At 42.3% G+C, this 26,056-nt stretch overlaps 1 protein-coding gene across 2 annotated transcripts in view; it reads right to left on the reverse strand.

The window, feature by feature from the left end:
- LOC106561000 (nuclear transcription factor Y subunit beta) overlaps positions 1–26,056 on the reverse strand; it is a 57,703-nt gene that overhangs the window by 26,881 nt on the left and 4,766 nt on the right. For both annotated transcript variants that reach the window (XM_014124521.3, XM_014124522.3), the window contains exons 2-3: positions 24,703–24,796; positions 24,225–24,358 (exon numbers count right to left, since the gene is read on the reverse strand). In XM_014124521.3, coding sequence (XP_013979996.1) covers positions 24,225–24,358; positions 24,703–24,796 — 228 coding nt within the window. The remainder of the gene's footprint in view (positions 1–24,224; positions 24,359–24,702; positions 24,797–26,056) is intronic.

Below are 26,056 nucleotides of genomic sequence, written 5' to 3' on the forward strand. Positions count from 1 at the left end.
ACCCACTTGCAGATAACGACAAGATGAAGCCAGAATGGTTTATGATGCTCCTTGGTCTGCATTGGGGGGGTTGAACCAACCATGACGGAGCATTGTTAGTATTAGCTATATGTAGTACTCTGCATTTGTGTAAAGGTTAGGTTACTTGGTCCAACACTCAAGGGTGGGGGTCGACCAGCCTCATTATTGCAATAATTAATCGATATTAAATAAAGATGATTGTTTGAAGAAATGACCAAATCTCTCTCAGTACTGAATTTCCACGACACTTTCAATGCTGCAGAAATGTTTTAGTACCCTTCCCCAGATCTGTGCTTCAACACAATCCTGTCTCTGAGCTCTACAGACAATTTCTTCAACCTCATGGCTTGGTTTTTGCTCTGACATGCACTGTCAACTGTGGGACCTTATATAAACAGATGAGTGCCTTTCCAAATCATGTCCAATCAACTGAATTTACCACAGGTGGACTCCAATCAAGTTGTAGAAACATCTCAATGATGATGAATGGAAACAGGATGAACCGGATCTCAATTTCGAGTCTCATAGCAAAGGGTCTGAATACTTATGTAAATAAGATATTTCATAGAATTCTTGTGATTTAAAAAAAAAAATAACTGTTTTCGCTTTGTCATAATGGGGTATTGTGTGTAGATTGATGAGGAAAAACATTCATTTAATACATTTTTTAATAAGGCTGTAATGTAACAAAATGTGGGGGAAAAAAAATCAAAGGATCTGAATACTTTCTGAAGGCACTGTAACACACACACACACACACTAGGGCTGGGCGATATGGCCAAAATATCAATTCACAAAAGAAAAAATACATTGGGATGGTATGGTGGTATTTTGTTTTTTTTTAATAATAAAAGTTCTAAATTTGCTTTATGAGTTTATTTATTTCACCTTTATTTAACCTGTTGGGGCTAGGGGCAGTATTTTCACGACCGGATAAAAAACGTACCCGATTTAAACTGGTTACTACTCTTGCCCAGAAACGAGAATATGCATATAATTAGTAGATTTGGATAGAAAACACTAAAGTTTCTAAAACTGTTTGAATGGTGTCTGTGAGTATAACAGAACTCATATGGTAGGCCAAAACCTGAGAAGATTCCATAAAGGAAGTGCCCTGTCTGACAATTTGTTGTCCTTCTGTTGCATCTCTATCAAAAATACAGTATCTATGCTGTAACGTGACACTTTCTAAGGCTTCCATTGGCTCTCTAAAGCCGCCAGAAAGTGGAATGGGGTGTCTGCTGTCTCTGGGCAAAGTACAGCAGCAGAGTTTGTAAGTGGTCAGCCTGGGGACATTTAGACTGAGATGCGCATTCACGAGACTTCTCAATTTTTTTCTTTCAGCCTTTGAATGAATACAACGTTGCCCAGTTGGAATATTATCGCCATTTTATGAGAAAAATCGCATAAAAATTGATTTTAAACAGCGTTTCACATGCTTCTAAGTACGGTAATGGAATATTTTGAATTTTTTTGTCATGAAATGCACTCGCGCGTTACCCTTCGGATAGTGACCTGAACGCACAAACAAAACGGAGGTATTTGGATACAGCTATGGATTATTTGGAACCAAAACAACATTTGTTGTTGAAGTAGAAGTCCTGGGGGTGTATTCTGACGAAGAACAGCAAAGGTAATCCAATTTTTCTAATAGTAATTCTGAGTTTAGTGAGCCCCAAACTTGGTGGGTGTCAAATTAGCTAGCCTGTGATGGCCGAGCTATGTACTCAGAATATTGCAAAATGTGCTTTCGCCGAAAGCTATTTTAAAATCAGACATAGCGTTTGCATAAAGGAGTTCTATATCTATAGTTCTTAAAATAATTGTTATGTATTTTGTCAACGTTTATCATGAGTAATTTAGTAAATTCACTGGAAGTTTTCGGTGGGTATGCTAGTTCTGAATGTCACATGCTAATGTAAAAAGCTGTTTTTTGATATAAATATGAACTTGATTGAACAAAACATGCATGTATTGTATAACATAATGTCCTAGGAGTGTCATCTGATGAAGATCATCAAAGGTTAGTGCTGCATTTAGCTGTGGTTTTGGTTTTTGTGACATGTATGCTTGCTTTGAAAATGGCTGTGTGATTATTTTTGGCAGGGTACTCTCCTGACATAATCTAATGTTTTGCTTTCGCTGTAAAGCCTTTTTGAAATCGGACAATGTGGTTAGATTAACGAGAGTCTTGTCTTTAAAATGGTGTAAAATAGTCATATGTTTGAGAAATTGAAGTTATAGCATTTGAGGTATTTGTATTTCGCGCCACGCGATTCCACTGGCTGTTGACTAGGGTTGGACGCAAACGTCCCACCTAGCCCAGGGAGGTTAACCAGGTAGGCAAGTTGAGAACAAGTTGTCATTTACAATTGCGACCTGGCCAAGATAAAGCAAAGCAGTTCGACACATACAACAACACAGAAATTACACATGGAGTAAAACAAACATGCAGTCAATAATACAGTAGAAAAACAAGTCTACATACAATGTGAGCAAATGAGGTGAGACAAGGGAGGAAAAGGCAAAAAAGGCCATGGTGGCAAAGTAAATACAATATAGCAAGTAAAACACTGGAATGGTAGATTTGCAGTGGAAGAAAGTGCAAAGTAGAAATAGCACTAATGGGGTCCAAAGGAGCAAAATAAACAAATAAATAAATACAGTAGGGGACGGGGTAGATGTTTGGGCTAAATTATAGATGGGCTATGTACAGGTGCAGTGATCTGTGAGCTGCTTTGACAGCTGGTGCTTAAAGCTAGTGAGGGAGATAAGTGTTTCCAGTTTGAGATTTTTGTAGTTTGTTCCAGTCCTTGGCAGCAGAGAACTGGAAGGAGAGACAGCCAAAGGAGGAATTGGCTTTGGGGGTGACCAGAGAAATATACCTGCTGGAGCGAGTGCTACAGGTGGGTGCTGCTATGGTGACCAGTGAGCTGAGATAAGGGGGGACTACCTAGCAGGGTCTTGTAGATGACCTGGAGCCAGTGGGTTTGGCGACGAGTATGATGCGAGGGCCAGCCAACGAGAGCGTACAGGTCGCAGTGGTGGGTAGTATATGGGGCTTTGGTGACAAAACAGATGGCACTGTGATAAACTGCATCCAGTTTATTGAGTAGGGTATTGGAGGCTATTTTGTAAATGACATCGCCGAAGTCGAGGATCGGTAGGATGGTCAGTTTTACGAGGGTATGTTTGTCAGCATGAGTGAAGGATGCTTTGTTGCGAAATAGGAAGCCAATTCTAGATTTAACTTTGGATTGGAGATGTTTGATGTGAGTCTGGAAGGAGAGCTTACAGTCTAACCAGACACCTAGGTATTTGTAGTTGTCCACATATTCTAAGTCAGAACCGTCCAGAGTAATGATGCTGGACCGGCGGGCAGGTAGAGATCGGTTGAAGAGCATGCATTTAGTTTTACTTGTATTTAAGAGCAGTTTCAGGCCACGGAAGGAGAGTTGCATGGCATTGAAGCTCGTCTGGAGGGTTGTTAACACAGTGTCCAAAGAAGGGCCAGAAGTATGCAGAATGGCGTCGTCTGCGTAGAGGTGGATCACAGACTCACCAGCAGCAAGAGCGACATCATTGATGTATACAGAGAAAAGAGTTGGCCCAAGAATTGAACCCTGTGGCACCCCCATAGAGACTACCAGAGGCCCGGACAACATGCCCTCTGATTTGACACACTGAACTCTATCAGAGAAGTAGTTGGTGAACCAAGCGAGGCAATCATTTGAGAAACCAAGGCTATTGAGTCTGCCGATGAGGATGTGGTGATTGACAGAGTCGAAAGCCTTGGCCAGGTCAATGAATACGGCAGCACAGTATTGTTTCTTATCGATGGTGGTAACGGTATCGTTTAGGACCTTGAGCGTGGCTGAGGTGCACCCATGACCAGCTCTGAAACCAGATTGCATAGCGGAGAAGGTGCGGTGGGATTCGAAATAGTCGGTAATCTGTTTGTTGACTTGGCTTTCGAAGACCTTAGAAAGGCAGGGTAGGATAGATATAGGTCTGTAGCAGTTTGAGTCAAGAGTGTCCCCTCCTTTGAAGAGGGGGATGACAGCAGCTGCTTTCCAATCTTTGGGAATTTCAGACGACACGAAAAAGGTTGAACAGGCTAGTAATAGGGGTTGCAACAATTTCGGCAGATCATTTTTAGAAAGTAAGGGTCCAGATTGTCTAGCCCGGCTGATTTGTTGGGGTCCAGATTTTGCAGCTCTTTCAGAACATCAGCTGACTGGATTTGGTAGAAGGAAAAATGGGGAAGGCTTGGGCGAGTAGCTGTGGGGTGTCATGACGTTGGCCTGTGGGTAAGGTTTATGACCCCCCCCCCCCCCCCCCATAAATACATTTCTCCCTTCCCCTCTCTGAATCTACTGAAGGACTTGAATAGCCTGTGTTAAATATAGAGTCTGGGAACATCAAACAAATGGGGAAAGGAACCATATTTTGTTCATAAAACCAGTTGGAAATATGCTTGATAACGTAATGAGTATGGATTTCATTTCAGTTGTCATCTGAGACATTATGATTGATGACAGGACGACATAAACTGTACCTGGGAAAGTATCCACCCTCTAGTTATCAGAGTCACATGGAATTGTTATGCAATTGAAATGTTTGATATGGAAATTGTTTGTTAGGAGATTAAATGTAATTTTAGCTTCCAAATGAGAGAATTGGGTTTTCATAAGGAAAGTGCCCTGCTCGATCAGTGGCCCAACCCTGTGAAGAGACAGGGGTTATAAATGATGAAACACCTCCCTCCCCCTCTCCACTATATAAGCCTTTGACGAAAAGATAACCAGTGGTTCCAGTACGGGAGGTCTGCAGCCTCTACGTTAGAAGGACACACATGTCAACTAAGCCAACCTCGGCGTGAGCTATGGTATGAACTGGTATGAACTTTGAGCTTATTCACTACAGAAGTGATACTTCCTAGCCGCTGGGCTAGGAAAGGACGGACGACGGATCCAGTCTAACAGACGGACGAAGATACCACCACGTATCCAATTGACCACCATTGACATTCTTCCGGCCAGGAAGATCTGTGGGCCAACCCGGCCAGCATCTACGACCAATCTACCGAAGCGCAGCTCAGAGTAAATATTTATTGCATTTTCCTTTTCCAAATGGGCGGTAATTTAGAATGCATAAGATAATGTATTTACGATAGCATAGCTGCTGTTTCTTTGTTCCTAAATCTTCCCGCTCTTTCATTCAAGCCCAACCCCCTTTCCTTTGTGTAGCCAGGTTCCGTCCACCGGGACGTTTTCTGTATGACATCATCTGTATTCTGTGTATTTGTAATTCTGTGTGATTAGTTAGGTATTTAGTAAATAAATAATTAAACCCAATTTTGTATTGCTGATTCAACTTGTTAGCCAGGGTTCGTGAAGATAGCCAGGAATTTACAACTTTCATTATGAGACTGAAAATAAGACAAGGGTTAATATTGACTGCTATCGATGTAAAATATTACAAAGTATTTTAAGAGTTTATTCAGAATATAACGGCTCTATAAACGTTCTTCCGTGGTGCCCCGACTTTCTAGTTAATTACATTTACATGATTAGCTTAATCAGGTAATATTAATTACAGAGAAATCATTTTATAAGTTAGCATGTCATATCACTTAATCCGGCATAGCCAAAGACACGACAGGGGGGTGCAGTGCTGTTGACCGCGGTAGGGGTAACCAGGTGGAAAGCATGGCCAGTCGTAGAAAAATGCTTATTGAAACTCTCAATTATAGTGGATTTATCGGAGGTGACAGAGTTTCCTATCCTCAGTGTAGTGGGCAGCTGGGAGGAGATGTCCTTATTCTCCAAGGGCTTTACAGTGTCCCAGAACTTTTTTCAGTTTGTGTTGCAGGAAGCAAATTTCTGCTTGAAAAAGCTAGCCATGGCTTTTCTAAATGCCTGTGTATATTGGTTTCTAATGTCCCTGAAAAGTTGCATATCACGGGGGCTGTTCGATGCTAATGCAGAATGCCACAGGATGTTTTTGTGTTGGTTAACCTGTTAGGGCTAGGGGGCAGTATTGACACGGCTGGATAAAAAAAACATACCCGATTTAATCTGGTTACCACTCCTACCCAGTAACTAGAATATGCATATACTTATTACATATGGATAGAAAACACCCTAAATTTTCTAAAACTGTTTGAATGGTGTCTGTGAGTATAACAGAACTCATTTGGCAGGCAAAACCCTGAGACATTTTCTGACAGGAAGTGGATACCTGATGTGTTGTATTACCTTTAAACCTATCCCATTGAAAAACACAGGGGCTGAGGAATATTTTGGCACTTCCTATTGCTTCCACTAGATGTCACCAGCCTTTACAAAGTGTTTTGAGTCTTCTGGAGGGAGATCTGACCGAACAAGAGCCATGGAACGATGATGGCCCATTAGACACCTGGCGCGCGAGTTCATGTTGGGTACCCTCGTTCCAATACGTTATAAAAGAGTATGCATTCGTCCACCTTGAATATTATTCATGTTCTGGTTAAAAAAGGCCCTAATGATTTATGCTATACAACGTTTGACATGTTTGAACGAACGTAAATATATTTTTTCCCCTCGTTCATGACGAGAAGTCCGGCTGGCTTAGATCATGTGCTAACAAGACGGAGATTTTTGGACATAAATGATGAGCTTTTTTGAACAAAACTACATTCGTTATGGACCTGTGATACCTGGAAGTGACATCTGATGAAGAGAATCAAAGGTAATGGATTATTTACATAGTATTTTCGATTTTAGATCTCCCCAACATGACGTCTAGTCTGTATCGCAACGCGTATTTTTCTGGGCGCAGTGCTCAGATTATTGCAAAGTGTGATTTCCCAGTAAGGTTATTTTTAAATCTGGCAAGTTGATTGCGTTCAAGAGATGTAAATCTATAATTCTTTAAATGACAATATAATATTTTACCAATGTTTTCTAATTTTAATTATTTAATTTGTGACGCTGACTTGACTGCCGGTTATTGGAGGGAAACGATTTCCTCAACATCAATGCCATAGTAAAACGCTGTTTTTGGATATAAATATGAACTTGATAGAACTAAAAATGCATGCATTGTCTAACATAATGTCCTAGGAGTGTCATCTGATGGAGATTGTAAAAGGTTAGTGCATCATTTTAGCTGGTTTTATGGTTTTGGTGACCCTGTCTTTGAATTGACAAAACATTACACACAACTCTTGTAAATGTACTGTCCTAACATACTCTAAATTTATGCTTTCGCCGTAAAACCTTTTTGAAATCGTAAAACGTGGTTAGATTAAGGAGATGTTTATCTTTCAAAGGGTGTAAAATAGTTGTATGTTTGAAAAATTTGAATTTTGACATTTATTTGGATTCAAATTTGCCGCTCTTGAAATGCACCTGCTGTTGATGGAGTGCACCACGGGTGGGACGCTTGCGTCCCACCTAGCCCATAGAGGTTAAGGGCAGTCAGGTCTGGAGAAAACCAAGGGCTATATCTGTTCCTGGTTCGAAATTTCTTGAATGGGGCATGCTTATTTAAGATGGTGAGGAAGGCATAAAAAAAAAATAACCAGGCATCCTCTACTGACGGGATGAGGTCAATATCCTTCCAGGATACCCGGGCCAAGTCGATTAGAAAGGCTTGCTCGCTGAAATGTTTCAGGGAGCATTTGACAGTGATGAGGGGAGGTTGTTCGACCGCTGACCCATTACGGATGCAGGTAATGAGGCAGTGATCGCTGAGATCTTGGTAGAAAACAGCAGAGGTGTATTCAGAGGGCAAGTTGGTTAGGATGATATCTATGAGGGTGCCCATGTTTGCGGCTTTGGGGTGGTACCTGGTAGATTCATTGATAATTTGTGTGAGATTGAGGGCATCAAGCTTAGATTGTAGGATGGCTAGGGTGTTAAGCATGTCCCAGTTTAGGTCACCTAGCAGCACGAGCTCTGAAGATAGATGGGGGGGCAATCAGTTCACATATGGTGTCCCGAGCACAGCTGGGGGCAGAGGGTGGTCTATAGCAGGCGACAACGGTGAAAGACTTGTTTTTAGAGAGATGGATTTTTAAAAGTAGAAGTTCAAATTGTTTGGGTAAAGACCTGGATAGTAGGACAGAACTCTGCAGGCTCTCTCTGCAGTAGATTGCAACACCGCCCCCTTTGGCCGTTCTATCTTGTCTGAAAATGTTGTAGTTAGGGATAAAGATTTCTGAGTTTTTGGTGGACTTCCAGGATTGAGACAGGGCTAGGACATCCGGGTTGGCAGAGTGTGCTAAAGCAGTGAATAAAACAAACTTAGGGAGGAGGCTTCTAATGTTAACATGCATGAAACCAAGGCTATTACGGTTACAGAAGTCATCAAAAGAGAGCGCCTGGGGAATAGGAGTGGAGCTAGGCACTGCAGGGCCTGGATTCACCTCTACATCACCAGAGGAACAGAGGAGGAGTAGGATAAGGGTACGGCTAAAAGCTATGAGAATTGGTAGTCTATGACGTCCAGAATAGAGGGTAAAAGGAGCAGGTTTCTGGGGGCGATAAAAAAGCTTCAAGGTATAATGTACAGACAAAGGTATGGTAGGATGTGAATACAGTGGAGGTAAACCTAGGCATTGAGTGATGATGAGAGAGATATTGTCTCTAGAAACATCATTGAAACCAGAAGATGTCATAGCATGTGTGGGTGGTGGAACTGAAAGGTTGGATAAGGTATAATGAGCAGGGCTAGAGGCTCTACAGTGAAATAAGCCAATAAACATTAACCAGAACAGCAATGGACAAGGCATATTGACATTAAGGAGAGGCATGCTTAGCCGAGTGATCATAAGGGTCCAGTGAGATTCAGACAGCTAGCCGGGCCATAGGTAGCAAGCTGGCAGAAGATGGAGGGAGGTCTGTTTTTAGCCACCTCGTGCGTCTGTAGATTAGTGGGGTTCCGTGTGGTAGGGGGGACCAGTCCAATTGGCAAAATAGTTATAGTTATAGTGGCCCAAGAAAATTGTCCGATAGGCATATTCAGATAGCAGCCGATAAGACAGCTAACGATTAGCGGGCCGCAGATGGGTGTTCAAGTTACGTCGCAACGGAGGGGCCAGTTGGAATACTCCCTCGGGCAGATAACGTTGGTAGTCCAGTCATGAAGGCCCGATGGGGCTCCGCATTGGCAGTAAAACGTGTCCGGATAGGTGATTGTAGCCCAGGAGTGGCTGATGGAACTCTTCAGCTGGCTAGCTCCGGAAAAATTGATGTTAGCTCCGGGACCGACGTTAACCAATAGTCACTCGGATAACAGCTAGCTAGCTGCAAGATCCAGGTGTAAATATCCAGAGCCTGCGGTAGAAATCCAGGGATATGGAGAGAAAATAGGTCCGGTATGCTCTGGTCTGAGTCGCGCTGTACAAAACTGGAGATAGCTTTTCGAGCTAAGGGATAGCTGATGACCGCCAACCGTGGCTAGCTGAACTCCAACGTTAGCCAGTGAACTGGCCAACCTCTGGCTAGCTTCTGTTGTGGATTTCAGATTGCAGGTAAATAATATATATATATTTTTAAATTGGTGAGGCGGGTTGCAGGAGAGTGTTTTGAGGTTGAGTTTTTAGAAAAAGATACGCGAAGAAAAGATTAAAAAAATATTATTATTTATATATTTATATATATATATATTTATATATATATATATACTGCTCAAAAAAATAAAGGGAACACTTAAACAACACATCCTAGATCTGAATGAAAGAAATAATCTTATTAAATACTTTTTTCTTTACATAGTTGAATGTGCTGACAACAAAATCACACAAAAATAATCAATGGAAATCCAATTTATCAACCCATGGAGGTCTGGGTTTGGAGTCACACTCAAAATTTAAGTGGAAAACCACACTACAGGCTGATCCAACTTTGATGTAACGTCCTTAAAACAAGTCAAAATGAAACTCAGTAGTGTGTGTGGCCTCCACGTGCCTGTATGACCTCCCTACAACGCCTGGGCATGCTCCTGATGAGGTGGCGGATGGTCTCCTGAGGGATCTCCTCCCAGACCTGGACTAAAGCATCCAACAACTCCTGGACAGTCTGTGGTGCAACGTGGCGTTGGTGGATGGAGCGGGACATGATGTCCCAGATGTGCTCAATTGGATTCAGGTCTGGGGAACGGGCTGGCCAGTCCATAGCATCAATGCCTTCCTCTTGCAGGAACTGCTGACACACTCCAGCCACAAGAGGTCTAGCATTAGGAGGAACCCAGGGCCAACCGCACCAGCATATGGTCTCACAAGGGGTCTGAGGATCTCATCTCGGTACCTAATGGCAGTCAGGCTACCTCTGGCGAGCACATGGAGGGCTGGGCGGCCCCCCAAAGAAATGCCACCCCACACTATGACTGACCCACCGCCAAACCGGTCATGCTGGAGGATGTTGCAGGCAGCAGAACGTTCTCCACGGCGTCTCCAGACTCTGTCACGTCTGTCACGTGCTCAGTGTGAACCTGCTTTAATCTGTGAAGAGCACAGGGCGCCAGTGGCGAATTTGCCAATCCTGGTGTTCTCTGGCAAATGCCAAACGTCCTGCACGGTGTTGGGCTGTAAGCACAACCCCCATCTGTGGACGTCGGGCCCTCATCCCACCCTCATGGAGTCTGTTTCTGACCGTTTGAGCAGACACATGCACATTTGTGGCCTGCTGGAGGTCATTTTGCAGGGCTCTGGCAGTGCTTCTCCTGCTCCTCCTTGCACAAAGGCGGAGGTAGCGGTCCTGCTGCTGGGTTGTTGCCCTCCTACGACCTCCTCCACGTCTCCTGATGTACTGGCCTGTCTCCTGGTAGCGCCTCCATGCTCTGGACACTACGCTGACAGACACAGCAAACCTTCTTGCCACAGCTCGCATTGATGTGCCATCCTGGATGAGCTGCACTACCTGAGCCACTTGTGTGGGTTGTAGACTCCGTCTCATGCTACCACTAGAGTGGAAGCACCGCCAGCATTCAAAAGTGACCAAAACATCAGCCAGGAAGCATAGGAACTGAGAAGTAGTCTGTGGTCCCCACCTGCAGAACCACTCCTTTATTGGGGGTGTCTTGCTAATTGCCTATAATTTCCACCTGTTGTCTATTCCATTTGCACAACAGCATGTGAAATTTATTGTCAATCAGTGTTGCTTCCTAAGTGGACAGTTTGATTTCACAGAAGTGTGATTGACTTGGAGTTACATTGTGTTGTTTAAGTGTTCCCTTTATTTTTTTGAGCAGTAAATATATATATATATATATATATATATATATATATATATATATATATATATATATATATATATATATATATATATATATAAATAAATGGGACACGACAAGAGGAGGACAAAGGACGTCTGACTGCTATGCCATCTTGAAATATAACATGAGTAGTGCGTGACCCTAGGGTGCTTTTGGATTCTAGCTTGAAATATATACATATCCATGTTAACTATACAATAACTACTTTACATCTATAATGTAATTGTTAAATCTAATGGATCCTATGGAGGGCCAAAGGGTAACAGTCTGGTTTCAGTCACTGATAAGGTTGGATAGCCATGGATTAGGGAGGAAGAAGGAATGTGGGCGGAGGTCAGGTCAGATGAAGTGACAAGGACAGTACTATTACACAGATTATACTATTGTTCCTTCCGATACGTTACCGTCATCGACGGTAGACATGTTTACGTGCTGCTGTGCGGTTTGTTGCTAACGTTTCTTTGCTACCTGCCAACTTAACATTTTTTACTTTTTAATTACTGTTAAATATTTTTTATTTTTCATTCAACTTTTTCACCCCGGACATGGTTCTACACGATCTCCACCAACCGAAGCTAAGTAGTAACAGTAACATTATGCCTTCTAATTGTCGCCGTACTCATAATATACAGGAGAACGATCGCCTTACAGCGAGGATAGCCATGCTGCAAGCCCAGCTTCAGACGCAATCGTTAGGCAAGGGTAATTTAAGTGTAGGAAAGGATGAAACAGCGCCTGTGCCACCAATAAGTACAGAGGGCAGTATAAATCCCCTCGCACAGTCCCGGCAGCTGGACAATTTTCTCATGGCTTCTGGAAGGAAATGCTGTAGGAATGCTCAACTGGTGTCGCTCATTCAGCCGACAGAAACTTTCAACCGGTTCTCCCCATTAAGCAGTGAGTTGGAGTCAGAGGCCGAGCCTTCTCTGGGCTCTACTCCTCCCGTTTCGGGGTCTGAGACGCCGAAGCCTCCCACCATTAGCTCTGACAAATTGAACACCCTAGTCATTGGTGACTCCATTACCCGCAGTATTAGACTTAAAAAGAATCATCCAGCGATCATACGCTGGTTACCAGGGGGCGGGGCTACCGACGTTAAGGCTAATCTGAAGATGGTGCAGGCTAAGGCTAAAACTGCCGAGTGTAGAGAATATAGGGATATTGTTATCCACGTCGGCACCAACGATGTTAGGATGAGACAGTCAGAGGTCACCAAGCGCAACATAGCTTCAGCGTGTAAATCAGCTAGAAAGATGTGTCGGCATCGAGTAATTGTCTCTGTCTGGCCCCCTCCCAGTTAGGGGGAGTGATGAGCTCTACAGCAGTCTCACAACTCAATCGCTGGTTTAAAACTGTTTTCTGCCCCTCCCAAAAGATAGAATTTGTAGATAATTGGCCCTCTTTCTGGGACTTACCCACAAACAGGACCAAGCCTGGCCTGCTGAGGAGTGACGGACATCCTAGCTGGAGGGGTGCTCTCATTTTATCTATGAACATAGACAGGGCTCTAACTCCCCTAGCTCCACAATGAGATAGGGTGCAGGCCACGCTGTTAGCCACCCTGCCAGCTTAGTGGAGTCTGCCACTAGCATAGTCAGTGTAGTCAGCTCAGCTATCCCCATTGAGACCGTGTCTGCCGCGATCTAGGCTGGGCAAAACATGGCAGTGTTCGCCTTAGCAATATCACTGGAAAAAAGACCTCCATTCCTGTCATTATTGAAAGCGATATCTCACATCTCAAAATAGGGCTACTTAATGTTAGATCCCTCACTTCCATGGCAGTTATAGTCAATGAACTAATCGCTGATCATAATCTTAAGCCTAATGAATTTACTGTGTTAAATGAGGCCTCTCCTCCTGGTTACACTAGTGATCGTATCCCCCGCACATCCTGCATAGGAGGAGGTGTTGCTAACATTTACGATAGCAAATTTCAATTTACAGCAAAAAAAATACTTTGTTTTCATCTTTTGAGCTTCTAGTCATAAAATATATGCAGCCTACTCAATCACTTTTTATAGCTACTGTTTACAGGCCTCCTGGGCCGTATACAGTGTTCCTCACTGAGTTCCCTGAATTCCTATCCGATCTTGTAGTCATGGCAGATTTTGGTGACTTTAATATTCACATGGAAAAGTCCACAGGCCCACTCCAAAAGGCTTTCGGAGCCATCATCAACTTAGTGGGTTTTGTCCAACATGTCTCCGGACCTACTCACTGCCACAATCAAACTCTGGACCTAGTTTTGTCGTGTGGAATAAATGTTGTGGATCTTAATGTTTTTCTTCATAATCCTGGACTATCTGAACACCATTTTATTATGTTTGCAATCGCAACAAATAATCTGCTCAGACCCCAACCATGGATCATCAAAAGCCGTGCTATAAATTCTCGGACAACCCAAAGATTCCTAGATGCCCTTCCAGACTCCCTCCACCTATCCAAGGACGTCAGAGTACAAAAATCAGTTAACCACCTAACTGAGGAACTAAATGTAACCTTCCATAATAACCTAGATGCAGTCGCACCCCTAAAAACAAAAACCATTTGTCATAAGAAACTAGCTCCTTGGTATACAGAAAATACCCGAGCCCTGAAGCAAGCTTCCAGAAAATTGGAACGGAAATGGTGCTACACCAAACTGGAAGTCTTCCGAATAGCTTGGAAAGATCGATACTGCACGGTACTAAGAGCTCTCACTGCTGTTCGATCATCCTATTTTTTCAACTTAATTGAGGAGAATAAGAACAAACCAAAATGTATTTTTGATACTGTCGCAAAGCTAACTAAAAAGCAGCGTTCCCCAAGAGGATGGCTTTCACTTCAGCAGTGATAAATGTATAAACTTCTTTGACGAAAAGATCATGATCATTAGAAAGCAAATTACGGACTCCTCTTTAAATCTGTGTATTTCTCCAAAGCTCAGTTGTCCTGAGTCTGCACAACACAGCCAGGACCTCGGATCAAGGGAGACACTCAAGTTTTTTAATACTATTATCTGTTGACACATTGATGAAAATAGTCTTGGCCTCTAAACCTTCAAGCTGCATACTGGACCCTATTCCAACTAAACTACTGAAATAGCTGCTTCCTGTGCTTGGCCCTCCTATGTTGAATATAATAAACGGCTCCCTATTGTTAGGTTCTAATATTTCAGAGTAAATAACTCACGGACACTAGAGAAGCTTAACCAAGTTTCATTATTCCCAATTGGTCGACACAGCTGTATTCAGACAAAAGCATGTTTCCACCATCACAAATATATATATATACTCCACTTTAGGCACTCCTCCTTCTCTCAAATCCTTACATCTTATGGTTCGACAGGAAGAGGGTAACAGGGTAATGAACCATCATTCTCCCTTCAGGGGATCTGACCTCCTGACCTCAACCTAATCCAAAGATGTCCATCCACTTCCCCTATAGCAATCCTGTGACTTCCTCCCGTCCACCCAACACATTCCAAAGCCATCTGTCTTTCTACAGAGAACCATTAACTTCTAATGTAAAAACCAGTCTCTTACACGCCTTAATATACTATGCTCCTGATCTATCATGTCTCCAGTATATCAATGTTCAAAGTTTACCTCGAATCCAACACTATCCACCAGATGTGAACCAAACTTACTAAAAGTGGCAGTAATAAAGCCTCTCATGAAATACCAAACCTTGACCCAGAAAATATAAAAACTATTGGCATATCGAGTCTCCCATTCCTCTCAACAACAAAAAATGAAAAAGCTGTTGTGCAGACTCTCACTGCCTTCCTGAAGACAATGTATACGAAATGCTTCAGTCTGGTTTTAGACCCCATCATAGCACTGTGACTGCACTCGTGAAGGTGGTAAATTACCTTGTAATGGCGTCAGACCAAGGCTCTGCATCTGTCCTAGTGCTCCTAGACCTTAGTGCTGCTTTTGATACCATCGATTACCACATTCTTTTGGAGAGATTGGAAACCCAAATTGGTCCACATGGACAAGTTCTGGCCTGGTTTAGATCTTATCTGTCGGAAAGATATCAGTTTGTCTCTGTGGATGGTTTGTCCTCTGACAAATCAACTGTAAATTTTGGTTTTCCTCAAGGCTCCGTTTTAGGACCACTATTGTTTTCACTATATATTTTACCTCTTGGTGATGTCATTCGGAAACATAATGTTAACATTCACTGTTATGCGGACGTTTCACAGCTTTACATTTCAATGAAACATGGTGAAACCCCAAAATTGCCATCCCTGGATGCCTGTGTTTCAGCCATAAGGAACTGCATGGCAGCAAATGTTCTACTTTTAAACTCAAACAAAACAGAGATGCTAGTTCTAGGTCCCAAGAAACAAAGAGATCTTCTGTTGGATCTGTCATTGATGGTTGTATAGTCATCTCACATAAAACTGTGAAGGACTTCGGCGTTACTCTGGACCCTGATCTCTCTTTTGACGAACATATCAAGACTGTTTCAAGGACAGCATTTTACATCTTCGTAACATTGCAAAAATCTGAAACTTTCTGTCCAAAAATGATGCAAAAAAAACTTAACCATGCTTTTGTCACTTCTAGATTAGACTACTGCAATGCTCTACTTACCTGCTACCTGGATAAAGCACTAAATAAACATCAGTCAGTGCTAAACACAGCAGCTAGAATCTTGACTAGAACCAAAAATGTGATCATATTAATCCAGCGCTAGCCTCTCTACACTGGCATCCTGTTAAGGCTTGGGCTGATTTCAAGGTTTTACTGGTAACCTACAAAGCATTACATGGGCTTGCCCCTACCCATCTTTCTGATTTGGTCCTGCCGTACATACCTACACGTACGCTACGGTCACAAGACGCAGGCCTCCTTATAGTCCCTAGAATTTCTAAGCAAACAGCTGGAGGCAGGCCTTTCTCCTATAGAGCTCAATTTTTATGGAATGGTCTGCCTATCCATGTGAGAGATGCAGACTCGGTCTCAACCTTTAAGTCTTTATTGAAGACGCATCTCTTCAGTAGGTCCTATGATTGAGTGTAGTCTGGCCCAGGGGTGTGAAGGTTTACGGAAAGGCACTGGAGCGACAAACCGCCCTTGCTGTCTCTGCCTGGCCGGTTCCCCCCTCTCCACTGGGATGCTCTGCCTCTAACCCTATTAAGGGGGCTGAGTCACTGGCTTACTGGTGCTCTTCCATGCCGTCCCTAGGAGGGGAGCGTTACTTGAGTGGGTTGAGTCACTGACGTGATTTCCTCTCCGGGTTGGCGCCCCCCTCGGGTTCGTGCCATGGGGGAGATCTTTGTGGGCTATACTCGGCCTTGTCTCAGGGTAGTAGGTTGAAGATATCCATCTAGTGGTGTGGGGGCTGTACTTTGGCAAAGTGGGTGGGGTTATATCCTGCCTTTTTTGGCACTGTCCGGGGGTATCGTCGGACGGGGCCACAGTGTCTCCCGACCCCTCCTGTCTCAGCCTCCAGTATTTATGCTGCAATAGTTTAATGTGTCGGGGAGCTAGGGCCAGTCTGTGATATCTGGAGTATTTCTGTCTTATCCGGTGACCTGTGTGAAATTAACTATGCTCCCTCTAATTCTCTCCACCCGGCACAGCCAGAAGAGGACTGGCCACCCCTCAGAGCCTGGTTCCTCTCGAGATTTCTTCCAAGGTTCCGGCCTTTCTAGGGAGTTTTTCCTAGCCACTGTGCTTCTACATCTGCATTGCTTGCCGTTTTGGGTTTTAGGCTGGGTTTCTGTACAGCACTTTGTAACATCGGCTGATGTAAAAAGGGCTTTATAAATACATTTGATTGATTGATAGACACACACCACATTAGTTCCTGCCTAGCAACAGATATGTATTGGCTGTCTAGTTATGCAAGGACGATTGAAAATTAAAAATAAGCCCTAGATTGTTTGCCCATATGGTGCGTAGTGTGGAAATGGTCTCAAATGAGTGCAGAAATTGATTAAAATATTATTTTGTTCTTTAGTATAAAACAACCAGAATGGAGAAAGACAATATATGTGTTGCCACTGTTGCAACGCATACATTCTAAGTGATTTCTATGGGTCTTTCTCCATTCTGGTTGTTTTATACTATCACACCGGTATTTTTAACCAAATGCTGCAATTGCAATTTGGAGCAAAAAAACTTGTGTGAACTGTTGGAATCATGAAAGAATAATCATTATTCTAATTCTATAGTTAGAATATAATAGTGGACACTTTGAATACAGTGTTGTTTGACATGACAATGAATGAAAATGCCAGGGAAGAGTTATTGTGACAGGGTAGGAACCAAAGTGTTGATAAGTGTTTCCAAGGGGACCCTATAATCTTCTGCTACATTGAATGTTTTCTCGTAGCTAACATATTCATGCTTCATGTATTCCGATTTGATTAACCTGTTAGGGCTAGGGGGCAGCATTGACACGGCTGGATAAAAAACATACCCGATTTAATCTGGTTACCACTCCTACCCAGTAACTAGAATATGCATATACTTATTACATATGGATAGAAAACACCCTACATTTTCTAAAACTGTTTGAATGGTGTCTGTGAGTATAACAGAACTCAAATGGCAGGTCAAAACCTGAGAGATTCCTTTACAGGAAGTGGCCTGTCTGACCATTTCTTGAACTTCTTTTCCATCTCTATCATTTACTAAGGATCTCTGCTCTAACGTGACACTTCCCACGTCGTCCATAGGCGCTCAGAGCCCGGGAAAAAACAGAATGTCGTCATTCCAGCCCCAGGCTGAAACACATTATCGCCTTTCTCAAGTGGCCGATCAAGGGACACTGGCTTATGCGCGTGACCCCGACCGCCCCGCCTTTGGGATTTTTTCCTCTGTTTGCCGAAAAGGAGATTCCCTGTCGGAATATTATCGCTTTTCTACGAGAAAAATGTCGTAAAAATTGATTTTAACCTCTCTAGGCTAGGCGGGACGAATTCGTCCCACCTACGTAACAGCCACGGCTATCCTGTGGCGCGATTTTCAAAACCTTAAAAATCCTATTACTTCAATTTCTCAAACATATGACTATTTTACAGCCATTTAAAGATAAGACTCTCGTTAATCTAACCACACTGTCCGATTTCAAAAAGGCTTTACAACGAAAGCAAAACATTAGATTATGTCAGCAGAGTACCAAGCCAGAAATAATCAGACACCCATTTTTCAAGCCAGCATATAATGTCACCAAAACCCAGAAGACAGCTAAATGCAGCACTCACCTTTGATGATCTTCATCAGATGACAACCCTAGGACATTATGTTATACAATACATGCATGTTTTGTTCAATCAAGTTCATATTTATATCAAAAACCAGCTTTTTACATTAGCATGTGACGTTCAGAACTAGCATACCCCCCGCAAACTTCCGGGGAATTCGCTAACATTTTACTAAATTACTCACGATAAACGTTCACAAAAAGCATAACAATTATTTTAAGAATTATAGATACAGACCTCCTCTATGCACTCGATATGTCCGATTTTAAAATAGCTTTTTGGTGAAAGCACATTTTGCAATATTCTAAGTACATAGCCCAGGCATCACGGGCTCGCTATTTAGACACCCGGCAAGTTTAGCACTCACCATAATCATATTTACTATTATAAAAATGTCATTACCTTTTGTTGTCTTCGTCAGAATACACACCCAGGACAGCTACTTCAATAACAAATGTTGGTTTGGTCCAAAATAATCCATCGTTATATCCGAATAGCGGCGTTTTGTTCGTGCGTTCCAGACACTATCCGAAATAGTAAAGAAGTGTCACGCGCTTGGCGCAATTCCTGACAATAAAATTCTAAGTATTCCATTACCGTACGTCGAAGCATGTCAACCGCTGTTTAAAATCAATTTTTACGTCATTTTTCTCGTAGAAAAGCGATAATATTCCGACAGGGAATCTCCTTTTCGGCAAACAGAGGAAAAAATCCCAAAGGCGGGGGCGGTCGGGGTCACGCGCATAAGCTAGTGTCTCTTGATGGGCCACTTGAGAAAGGCGATAATGTGTTTCAGCCTGGGGCTGGAATGACGACATTCTGTTTTTTCCCGGGCTCTGAGAGCCTATGGAAGACGTGGGAAGTGTCACGTTAGAGCAGAGAACCTTAGTAAATGATAGAGATGGAAAAGAAGTTCAACAAATGGTCAGACAGGCCACTTCCTGTAAAGGAATCTCTCAGGTTTTGACCTGCCATTTGAGTTCTGTTATACTCACAGACACCATTCAAACAGTTTTAGAAAATTTAGGGTGTTTTCTATCCATATGTAATAAGTATATGGATATTCTAGTTACTGAGTAGGAGTGGTAACCAGATTAAATCGGGTATGTTTTTTATCCAGCCGTGTCAATGCTGCCCCCTAGCCCTAACAGGTTAAACAGCGGTTGACATGCTTCGAAGTACGGTAATGGAATACTTAGAATTTTATTGTCACGAATTGCGCGTGACACTTCTTTACTATTTCGGATAGTGTCTGGAACGCACGAACAAAACGCCGCTATTCGGATATAACGATGGATTATTTTGGACCAAACCAACATTTGTTATTGAAGTAGCAGTCCTGGGTGTGTATTCTGACGAAGACAACAAAAGGTAATGAAACTTTTATAATAGTAAATATGATTATGGTGAGTGCTAAACTTGCCGGGTGTCTAAATAGCGAGCCCGTGATGCCTGGGCTATGTACTTAGAATATTGCAAAATGTGCTTTCACCAAAAAGCTATTTTAAAATCGGACATATCGAGTGCATAGAGGAGGTCTGTATCTATAATTCTTAAAATAATTGTTATGCTTTTTGTGAACGTTTATCGTGAGTAATTTAGTAAAATGTTAGCGAATTCCCCGGAAGTTTGCGGGGGGTATGCTAGTTCTGAACGTCACATGCTAATGTAAAAAGCTGGTTTTTGATATAAATATGAACTTGATTGAACAAAACATGCATGTATTGTATAACATAATGTCCTAGGGTTGTCATCTGATGAAGATCATCAAAGGTGAGTGCTGCATTTAGCTGTCTTCTGGGTTTTGGTGACATTATATGCTGGCTTGAAAAATGGGTGTCTGATTATTTCTGGCTTGGTACTCTGCTGACATAATCTAATGTTTTGCTTTCGTTGTAAAGCCTTTTTGAAATCGGACAGTGTGGTTAGATTAACGAGAGTCTTGTCTTTAAATGGCTGTAAAATAGTCATATGTTTGAGAAATTGAAGTAATAGGATTTTTAAGGTTTTGAAAATCGCGCCACAGGATAGCAGTGGCTGTTACGTAGGTGGGACGAATTCGTCCCGCCTAGCCTAGAGAGGTTAAGAAGATACTGTGGCACAAACAACATGTTGATTTAGGTCTACACCATCACTGGTATTTTCAGGCTGTATTAGCTAGCTACGTTTGCTCTTACTCAGTACATTTATTAGCTAGGTAGCTAATTATTAGCATTAGCAGCTAACAATTAGCGTTTCAAAAGATTTAGGGCAACTTGCTAAGAAATGACAAACTAGCTGTTTGCTGATGTAAGAAATACAAACTAATAGTGTCATTATGGAACGCTAGTGGATTTATATTAAGAAGCTAAATGAAATCAGCATTGTTGTAATGGGTTCTGACTTCTAAACTTGAAATATCCTTGTTCATGGTACTGAGGGAGAGAGGGGAATGCAGAACATTTAGATTCTGTCAGAACATGTTATTGTTAGACATCAGGTATCCTATGGAAAGGAGAAGGGTCTGGTACAAGCCAACATGACAGCCGTGAGTTGGGGAGAAGTGAGAAATTTGGGCTGAGGTCAGGTCAGCGATAGAGCTACTGTTCTGTTTGGAGCCTGTTTCTGGGCGAAAGATTCATGTTTTGTGTGTGTGTGACCAGTACGACCATACATCATCTGGGCCGTCAGTCAAAGGTGCTTGCTTGCCCAACTTCAGGGAACCGTTGAGCTACCTTTAGAGGTAGTATGTCTGGAGTGACATCCTATCATTTTGGCCCCTTTATCCTCACTCAGTTGCGACAGACTGAGGCAACCTTTTACATTTACATTTAAGTCATTTAGCAGACGCTCTTATCCAGAGCGACTTACAAATTTTCACCCAGTTGTCTCCCCTCACACACATACACGTACATAGGGTCACGTGTTTTGCAGATGCTTGTATGGGGTAACTTGACTATATAAATGCTCCTGTACTCTTTGTACAGGGAGGCTCACTCCATTTCACCTGCGTGGGTGGTGCGACCAGCCACCTTATTATAATATGTTTTTAATAAAAGTAATACCTTGATTGATTATTGATTTCGCCTCTCCTCATTATTAGTTAAAAGGTAGAATTGACATCACACTGTTCAGCTGTCTGATCCATTGGGTAAATAAACTTGGTTTGAGCTTTTCCTAGTTGTCCGTTAGGTTCTAAATAAACAGAGTAAAAACTAACAGTTGTCATCAACATTGTTGCATGTGCTGCATTCACCATTCAAATACCGTTATAGAAGATAAGGTAAAAACTAGAGGTCGACCGATTATGATTTTTCAACGCCGATACCGATTATTGGAGGACCCAAAAAAGCCGATACCGATTAATCAGACGATTTTTAGGTATATATTTGTAATAATGACAATTACAACAATAAAGAATGAACAATGAACACTTATTTTAACTTAATATAATACATCAATAAAATCTATTTAGTATCAAATAAATAATGAAACATTTAATTTGGTTTAAATAATGCAAAAACAAAGTGTTGGAGAAGTAAAAGTGCAATATGTGCCATGTAAAAAAGCTAACTTTTAAGTTCCTTGTCAGAACATATGAAAGCTGGTGGTTCCTTTTACACGAGTCTTCAATATTCCCAGGTAAGAAGTTTTAGGTTGTAGTTATTATAGGACTATTTCTCTCTATACCATTTGTATTTCATATACCTTTGACTATTGGATGTTCTAATAGGTACTTTAGTATTGCCAGCGTAATCTCGGGAGTTGATAGGCTTGAAGTCATATACAGCGCAACGCATTGCGAAAAGCTGCTGGCAAATGCAGGAAAGTGCTGTTTGAATGAAAGCTTACGAGCCTGCTGCTGCCTACCACCGCTCAGTCAGACTGCGCTATCAAACCATAGGCTTAATTATAATAACACACAGAAATACGAGCCTTAGGTCATTAATATGGTCAAATCCGGAAACTATCATTTCGAAAACAAAACGTTTATTCTTTCAGTGAAATACGGAACCATTCTGTATTTTATCTAACGGGTGGCATCCATAAGTGTAATTATTGCTGTTACATTGCACAACCTTCAATGTTATGTCATAATTATGTAAAATTCTGGCAAATTAGTTTGCAACGAGCCAGGCGGCCCAAACATTTGCATATACCCTGACTCTGCGTGCAATGAACGCAAGAGAAGTGGCACAATTTGCCTAGTTAATATTGCCTGCTAACATTAATTTCTTTTAACTAAATATGCAGTTTTAAAAATATATACTTCTGTGTATTGATTTTAAGAAAGGCATTGACATTTATGGTTAGGTACATTCGTGCAACAATTGTGCTTTATTCGCAAATGAGCTTTTGTTAAATCATCCCCCGTTTGGCGAAGTTGGCTGTCTTTGTTAGGAAGAAATGGTCTTCACACAGTTCGCAACGAGCCAGGCGACCCAAACTGCTGCATATACCCTGACTCTGTTGCACAGAACGCAAGAGAAGTGACACAATTTCCCTAGTTAAAAGAAATTCATGTTAGCAGGAAATATTTACTAAATATGCAGGTTTAAAAATATATACTTGTGTAATGATTTTAAGAAAGGCGTTGATGTTTATAGTTAGGTTCACATTGGTGCAACGACAGTGCTTTTTTCGCGAATGCGCTTGTTAAATCACCCGTTTGGCGAAGTAGGCTGTGATTCAATGATAAATTAACAGGCACTGCATCGATTATATGCAACGCAGGATACGCTAGATAAACTAGTAATATCATCAACCATGTGTAGTTAACAAGCAATTATGTTAAGATTGATTGCTTTTTATAAGTTTAATGCTAGCTAGCACCTTACCTTGGCTCCTTGCTGCACTCGCATAACAGGTAGTCAGCCTGCCACGCAGTCTCCTCGTGGAGTGCAATGTAATCGGCCATAATCGGTGTCCAAAAACGCTGATTACCGATTGTAATGAAAACTTGAAATCGGCCCTAATTAATCTGTCATTCCGATTAATCGGTCGACCTCTAGTAAAAACCCAAACTGGTGTGAGAGAAAAATGACAAGATAATGTTATAATACTGTTTACGCAACGAATTGTTGTTTTATGCAATACTTTAGGTTTTTTTTAACTTTCTCATCCGTGTGGTCTGACTGAGCCTGTGGTCTAACTGAGCCTGGGGGAGTATAACATAATCCTTCATTGTCTCAAAATCATCCTGGCATCTGGAAAACTAAGCCAAGGTGGGGTTAAGACAATAGGCCCCAGTGCAGATAATGATAGGATGAACCCCGAGTGGCTTATGATCCCCCTTAATCGATTTTTAACAAAGATGATTGTTTGAAGAAATGACAAAGTCTCTCTCACTTGATTAGAATATTCCACCACACCGGGCCGTGCATCAATACCGTTATATCGTAAAATACGGTATACCGCCCAACCCTAAGACAACACAAACACGCACACTTTTACACTCATAATTTGCTGCTGCTACTCTGTTTCCATTTTACTCTTATTATTATCTATCCGAATGCCTTGTCACTACCTTGCCTTCATGTGCATATCTACCTCAAGTACCTCTGCACGTTGATCTGGTACTGGTACTTCCTGTATATAGCTCCATTCCTGTGTATTTTATTTTATTCCTCGTGTTAGTTACTATTTTATTTTGTAACCTCCGCATCGTTGGAAAAGGTTCGTAAGCAAGCAGTGCACTGTAAAGTCTACACCAGCTGTATTCGCCACGTGATAAATAACATTTGATTTGAATCCATACCTTTCCTGTCTGTGGGACGGCGTTCTTCATGATGCGAGCCACGTTAGCGATGGGGAGGTAGATGTCCTGCTCACGGAAGTTTTCCTTGCTGCCGTTGCCTTCCTCATGGTCATGCAGGCTCTCATCCCCATCATCTGTGAGGGAGAGGGGCATGTTAGATCCCTATTCAACACCACATTGTGCCTAAACAAATCTTCTCTACTTCTATCTAGATAGAATCTACATGTGACTTGGTTCATGTCAAGCCTGATAATTTATGATTACTACAGTATATGTAAGCCTGGTTATTTGTGAAGCATCGTTGGGCTTGTGAAAGGTGGTAGTGCCATGTCAGTATCTTTGTTTATATAGGGGTGCTCTGATTGTGTCCAGCATCATTGGGCACCCAAGTTATTATGACCAAGGGATTGTGGATGTCGGAAAAGAGGGTGTTGCTGATTAGGGGTGCTTAGTCTGTGCGGTGAGTTCCACCACCCACCGTCCTGTGACTGAAGAACGTAGTGGCTTCCTGCCATGTACTCCCCTGACATTCCCAACTGAGAGGCGTCGGTGGTTGAACTGTCGCCGTCCATCTGTAAACAGACAGAAGTTATAACTCAGTTATTTTTAGGGCATTCATGCAATAATGTCTATCTGCAGACTGCAGTTACTATATGCTGCACCCACTATATATGTCACTAACTACAAGTATTGGGAACTTTCCAGTACATGTGTGACATCTTAGAGTAGTAAGAATAAGTGCACTCCATATGTGTGTCTAGGTCATTAGGCATCATTAGACATGCACCTGTCTTGGTAGTCTGCATGTCTGTTTATTTTTGTACCATTGCTATGACCTAATGTTTACTGTCGCTGTGGTTACGCCACCAATGGAATCTATGACCTAATGTGAAACCAAGCTAAAATGAGTGCAAGGCAAAAAGATAATGGTGGCTAAATGCCAGAGGGGATGAGCATTAACATAAAGAGGAGTTACTATGTGTGTGACGTAAGGATGAAAACTATATAAAAAGTGTGCGCCACGGCTGGAAAGGCAGTTGCTTCATGAACCAGCTCGGCTTGTGTTACTTCGTATAAAGTCTATCTGGTATTTGAGAAATATTATTGACTGAATATTTCCACGACACATGCCGTGTCCACTGCCATTGAGGCTGCTAGCTCTGTCTCTGGGCCACACTCCAGCACAGTAGCTTGCAGTAATGCACCAATGCCAACCACAAAAAAAAAAAACACCAAAGGAGGCTTCTAGCTAGCGAGGCTAGGGGACACCGGTACAGTGTTTTTCGCCCCCACCTGCCAAGCACTGCTTTCCCGCAGTTCTGTTAATGTTATGATGGGGGAAGGAACTAGCTAATGTCGACAACTCAACTCCCACGCGGCACTACCGGGTTGTGATTACCATCGTCGTAATATTAAAATAACTGCGGGAAAGCAGTGCTTGGCAGGCGGAGGCGAAGGACATCTTGAGGTTGTTAGTTGGCATGAAACAAGTGGTCTTGAGCTGAATGGTGCTACATGGGAATCATGGAACAAGATCAGGAATATTGGGGCATGGACACAGAAACATGAATTTCTGACGAGGAATGGAGGCACAAAAAGAGGAAGACGGCGATAACAATGAATGGGGTGTCGAAGTAGATTGGTGTTGTGAAGTGCAAACAGAATGAGCCGTGTGCTGGACCGAGTTCTGGAGGGGCAATAGAAGTGCATGAGGGTAAATTAAGTGAGGTGGAAGGTGTTGTGAAGGGCTTGGAACCCAAGCTTAGCATCATTGGACTTGATAAAGAAGAATCTGGTCCACCAGGAGTGACATTTTTGGAGAAAGTGGACCT

The sequence above is a fragment of the Salmo salar genome, chromosome 10 (assembly GCF_965601325.2).
Source record: "Salmo salar chromosome 10, fSalSal1, whole genome shotgun sequence".
NCBI lineage: Eukaryota > Metazoa > Chordata > Actinopteri > Salmoniformes > Salmonidae > Salmo > Salmo salar.